The following is a 5,288-nucleotide window of genomic DNA, read 5'->3' as shown; positions in this document are numbered from 1 at the left end:
GGACCTGACCCAGGACATGGAGCTGGTGGAGACCAGGCCTGATGGGAATGGAACCTTCCAGAAGTGGGCGGCTGTGGTGGTGCCTTCTGGAGAGGAGCAGAGTTACACGTGCCGTGTGCAGCACGAGGGGCTGCCTGAGCCCCGCACCCTGAGATGGGGTAAGGGGGTGTTATGGCTTGTATCTATGTGATCCGCGAAGCCTCGTGTGCTCATAGGTGGGGTTTGTCGGAGGTGGCTGGATTTGAGTGTCTGACACTGGATGAAGGGTGTGATAACTGCACCTGCACTGTTGTGGGTGTGGCTGAGTGGATTAAGCAGGACATAGACCCAGTCTGGGTATGAGTGGGATCCACCAACAGGCTCACAGCCTGAATGCAGTGAAGAACTCGAGGCTTGCTGCTGCTGCTTGCTGCTTCCTGCCTGTCTTCCATGGAGTGTTTCTCCTCTGTTCCCTGCCAGGCCTCCCTGCCTTAGAGCCTCCTGACTGTGGACTGAACCTCTACAGATTGTGAGGCGAAGTGAATATTTCCTCCTTTAGCCTGTAGGTGCAGGTGTTTTGTCTCAGCAAGAAGGAACTAACTAAGACAGAGAGGGAGAGGGCACAGGCGCTCTTGTCTTGGACGGCAGGAGTCGTTGTGAAGCTCCTCAGCAGGTCAGGCTGGGGAGCTGGGGTCAGGGCCCCTGTCTTAGTCACTGTCATCTCTGGGACACAACAACCGATGCTCACAAATTAAAGGAGAACGGATTCATTACAGCGCACATGTTTGTAGACATTTCAGTCAAAAGTCAGCACTTTTGACTGGTTCCAGGCAGCACTGCAGGGCAGAGGGCCTGGCACAGGAGAGCTGCTCAGGGCAGGGCAGACAGGAAGCAGAGAGAGCAGTGGGCGAGCGGAGGAGGGGGAGAAACCCTACCGAGCCCCTCCCACAGGGACCTCCTCTCCCCCAGACCCCAGACCCTAATGCAAGTGAGTGCTGAGCCCCACAGTGCAGTCAGCTTCCCCATCCCCACATTTGCATGAGGCATTGGGGTCCACTTAGATCTAACAATAACATCCCTTCCCTTCCAGAGTCGCCTGCTCAGCCCCCGTTCCCCATCCTGTGGGTTGTTGCTGCTGCAGTTCTCCTTGTAGCTGTGCTCGCTGGCGCTGCTCTCCTGATGTGGAGGAGGAAGAGAGCAGGTAGGGTGGGGGCGGCGTCTTCTTGTCTCAGCCTCAGGAAGAAGTGCACCCTCCGCACTGTGGGACGCCCCATCCCCACACACGTGCTCGTCCGGCCTGAAGCCCTGGGCATTGAGCTGTTGTGAAACACAGGGACAGGAAGGACAGATCTGTCACCCGGAGGGCTGTGGTGATGGGGACCTGATTCCCAGCAGTCAGGGTCAGAGGGGAAGGTCCTGCTAGGAGAGCTCCAGGAGGGTGGTTGGCACAGTCCTGAACATGTCCTTTCCTCGTGCCTCCTGATCCCTCCCTGGCTCTGCATCCCAGATCTGGAAACTTCCCTGGGTCCAGGCTGGGCGGTTCTTCCAGGCTGTCAAGGCCCGGCCTCCTCCCTGGCTTCTGACCGGACATTTGCTTCCCACAGGTGTAGAAGGAGGGTGCTACGCTCAGGCTGCAGGTAAGTATGGGGGGCTGGTTCCTGAGAGCCTAGGGGTCCTTACCCAGGACGCATGGGGATCCCCACTCCATGATCCCACCTTTGCCATGTCTGCTGTGGCCTCTGACAGTATCGTGTTATTTTTTCCTCCCAGGTAGTGACAGTGCCTAGAGCTGTGATTCATCTCTTGAGCCTTGTAAAGATGAGAGCCTGGAGGGAGGGCCTGAGGTGAGGTGGGGATGAGGCAGAGGGAACGCAGCAAGGGCTCTGTCTGAATTTGAACCTGTGTGTGGGCAGTGGTTCTTTGTCAATGTGTATTAGCACTTTTGCTGTACAAGATGCTTATGTCCCTCCTGGGGACCCTGTGCACATACGTCACTTGTCTCTGCTTTTGCTTCTCCGTGCCCACCGCTCCATCCCTGCCTCCATCTCTAGCTCCTCTCCTACTTGCAGAGAGCCTGTCTTTCATGGGAGCAGTGGGTTCTTCAGAACGGTGCCACGCAGAGCCATGGCCCTGAATGGTTCACGACTCTTCTGTCCTGTAGCGTGAGACAGCTGCCTTGTGGGTGACCAAGCAACACCAACTTCTGCAGCCCACGCTTTGTGACCTCCAGAACACCCGAATCATCTCCCTGCAAACAGCTTCTGAGTGTGCCCAGGTTCCTGTCGGCTCGGGGAGGGAGTGTAGACAGCATCCCGGCTCTGGACACCAGAATGCCTGTCCCCACGCTGACCAGAGTTACCTACCTCATCAACTGTCCTGTTCCAGCAGCCATGGGTTGGGTGGCTCCAGCCGTGTCAGGCTGCTTCTGTGCTGTCGTGAGAACTGTCCCACACCTGGCCAGTGTAGCTCTGTCTTGTAGTGTGCTGCTGGTCAGCTGTCCAGTGGCTGAAGCTGGGTGGGGAATGAAGCTGTGTGCGGACTCCAGCACAACAAAGCTACTCACTTGGCAGGGAGACAGGGCTTGCTGCACCCAGCGGGTTTCTCACAGGGATGAGATGGAGCGGAGCGTGCACAGCTTTGCCAGGATCCTTCCTGCTTTTTATCCTGCTTTTATTTGAATAACAGCCCTACAGTAAATCTATTAGCTTAGCAAAGCTGTGTGTGATAGTGCAGCCTACAGGTCACTTAGTAACAAGTGGGGGTGTGTGAATTGTTTCTTGGACTGCTGGTCCTTTTCAGAGGCGGACGTTTCTTTTACATGTTTTCAGGAAATTCATGCAGCACATACTGAATGTAAGACTTAAGAATATATGTTTGGTTTATTGGGGACCTGGCCAAGATCCACAACTTCCTGTATGAGGGGTATAACGAAAGGATGAAATAAAAAACAGAGACATTTAGTAATACATGACGGAGGGCCTGGGGGTCAATGCCTAAGGTTGGCAGAGATGCCGAACTAGCCAGTATTTACTGGGTGTATACAATAACCAGAGGGATTACCGGATGACTCAGAGGGCAGGGGCGACCTTATGCTAATGAGGATCTTTGTGTTGATGAAGATGGTAGGGAGAGAGATGGCACGTTTTGGAGTTTATCCTTTCTCCACGGTGAAACTGTTTTTCTTACTACTGTGTTCTCAAGGAATCGGGATGTCTTCGATGATACAATCTTGTCTTGGGTATCACAGCATCAAGGGACCAAGGAGGCCTCAACTGTGACCAAGGACACATGGAATTATGTTCCCACATACTATATCCACCTGCCTGGCAGGACAAGAGGCCTCGGAAAAGCCCTAATCAGAATTTAATTATACAATGATTTTTCCCCAACAATTATATAGAATGGTCTCCAGCAGGTTTTTTTCAAACTCATGACATGAGTGGTTGCCCAGTTCATTAAAGAAGACTTCCAAAAGTTTTTTAAATTTTTTTTTATTTTTTTATTGGGAATTGAACTCATGACCTCAGGCTTGCCAGGCAAGTGCTTACTCCGTTGAGCTACATACCTGGCTGGACTTCCTATGTTTGAGTGTTGGTAATAAATCAGAGCAATGAGACCTTTCCTTTGTCTGTTCTTGCTGTGCTTTGCATCTCCTGCCGGTGGAGAGAGAGAAAGACATGAGGAGCCAGGCTGGGACTACTGTAGTTAGTAAATACCCTCAGCCACACCCAGAACTGTGCCGATCCAAGGTAGTTGGGCATTTCTTACTCACGCTGACATCATCAGTGAACTATCACAGCCCACCCCTTGGCAACTTGACAAACACACACATTTCCTTAAACCATGCTTAGTCTCCGGATACAAAGGTAAGTTCATAGTTGGTTTGCAGTTTTCTATTGACCTTAGTAACAGGGCATAATAATACTAGGAAAAAAAATAATACTAGGAGTTTCCCTAAAGTATCTCCTGAACTTCATGTATTTTTTTCCTTTCCTCTATTAGGGAGTAATAGTCCAATTTCCCCTTAGTCTGGATGAGAAATCACCCCCAACACTGTAACTCCCTTTTTCGCTTGTTTGAGTGTGAGACACCCAAAATGACCAGTAGGAAGTACTCATTTCAGTGTTTTTGTGCTTCCTGGTACAAGCTTTCCCCCTACTCCTGGAGACTAAGACTTCCAGGCCAGCAGGACATAAGGTTGTGGGATTAGGAAGCAAAAACACTGTTAGTAGATCACTAGGGGTAATGGTGAGTTGGTATCATTTCCATTGCCACTCTCTGATTTCTGAACCCATGATCCTGGGTATCAGGTGCACAGTACTAAACAATAGACAATGATTCAAAGCACATACAGCCTTTTGAAGAGTCTTGCGGCAGCCTTGCAAGCTATTGCCACTTAGCTGGAGTTGTAACCATGTCCTCAAAAGGCCGTTCCACCTCTATCAATCCAGCTGCTTCTGGATTGTGAGCTGCCCTTTCCATGATGGAAGTGGTCCAAGATAATCAACCTTCCACCAGGTCGCAGGCTGATCACCTCAGGGAGTGGTGCCAGTCAGAGCTCAGAGTTGGTCTCTGCTACTGGCATATTGGGCACTCAGCAATAGATGTAGCCAGATCAGCCTCGGTCAGTGGGAGTCCATGTTGCTCAGCCCATGCAAAACCTTCATCACTGCCACCATGGCCACTTTGTTCATGAGCCCCTTGGCAGTGACTGTGGCAGCTAAATAAAGGAGTTGACGGTTATCTACAGATCGGGTCATCTTATCCATCTGAGTTACTTTTTGGTGAGTGTTTACATAGGGTAAAAATATTACATTCATTGTCCATATGGAGAGGTCTGTTCTCATACCTCTTCCCCGAATATCTTTATCACCAGTTTTTCAGTTATGTTCTTTTCAAGGTCCTGGCTACCTGGCTAGAGCATTGGCTACAGTCCATGAATCATTATAGAGTCCCACATCTTGCCATTTCGCCTTGCTGGGAAAGTGTACTACCAGGTGCACTGCATGAAATTTTGCCCACTAGAAGGATTTCCCTTCACCACTGTCCTCCAGGGATGTCCTGCAAATGACCCACAATGCTACAACAGTCCACTTGCAGGTGGTAGCTGAAGAAGGTGCAGAACTATCCATAAAACAGGCCCTAGCTTTCTCTTCCTCTGACAGTGGATCATATGGTGCACCCCACGAGACCACAGGTGCATGCTGGGAGACAGAAAGCAATATGGCCAGAGTAGGGGCCATGGGCACCTGCACACCTTTTTTGTGTAATTTACTTGTGATCTCTGACATGTTCTGGCCCAATCAGGT

General features: G+C 50.9%; 1 protein-coding gene across 6 annotated transcripts; it reads left to right on the top strand.

The window, feature by feature from the left end:
* LOC102008978 (putative HLA class I histocompatibility antigen, alpha chain H) lies at positions 1-3,600 on the top strand. Of its 6 annotated transcripts, none has more exons than XR_001235068.1 (5): positions 1-158; positions 1,070-1,180; positions 1,584-1,616; positions 1,750-1,823; positions 2,141-3,600. XR_001235068.1 is itself a non-coding variant. In XM_013516923.1 (5 exons), the coding sequence occupies exons 1-4, from the start codon at positions 17-19 to the stop codon at positions 1,764-1,766; spliced, it is 303 nt and encodes a 100-aa protein (XP_013372377.1). In that variant the 5' UTR covers positions 1-16; the 3' UTR covers positions 1,767-1,797; positions 2,141-3,600. The 6 variants fall into 6 exon arrangements, 4 of the variants coding, with proteins under 4 accessions (XP_013372377.1, XP_013372375.1, XP_013372376.1 ...); XR_001235069.1 differs by having other exon boundaries at positions 2,049-3,600; XM_013516923.1 differs by having other exon boundaries at positions 1,750-1,797.
* Positions 3,601-5,288: the final 1,688 nt, after the last annotated feature.

This window comes from Chinchilla lanigera, unplaced genomic scaffold, assembly GCF_000276665.1.
Source record: "Chinchilla lanigera isolate Chin_1 unplaced genomic scaffold, ChiLan1.0 scaffold00036, whole genome shotgun sequence".
Classification (NCBI taxonomy): Eukaryota; Metazoa; Chordata; class Mammalia; order Rodentia; family Chinchillidae; genus Chinchilla; species Chinchilla lanigera.
This window is presented reverse-complemented; position numbering and strand designations above follow the sequence as displayed.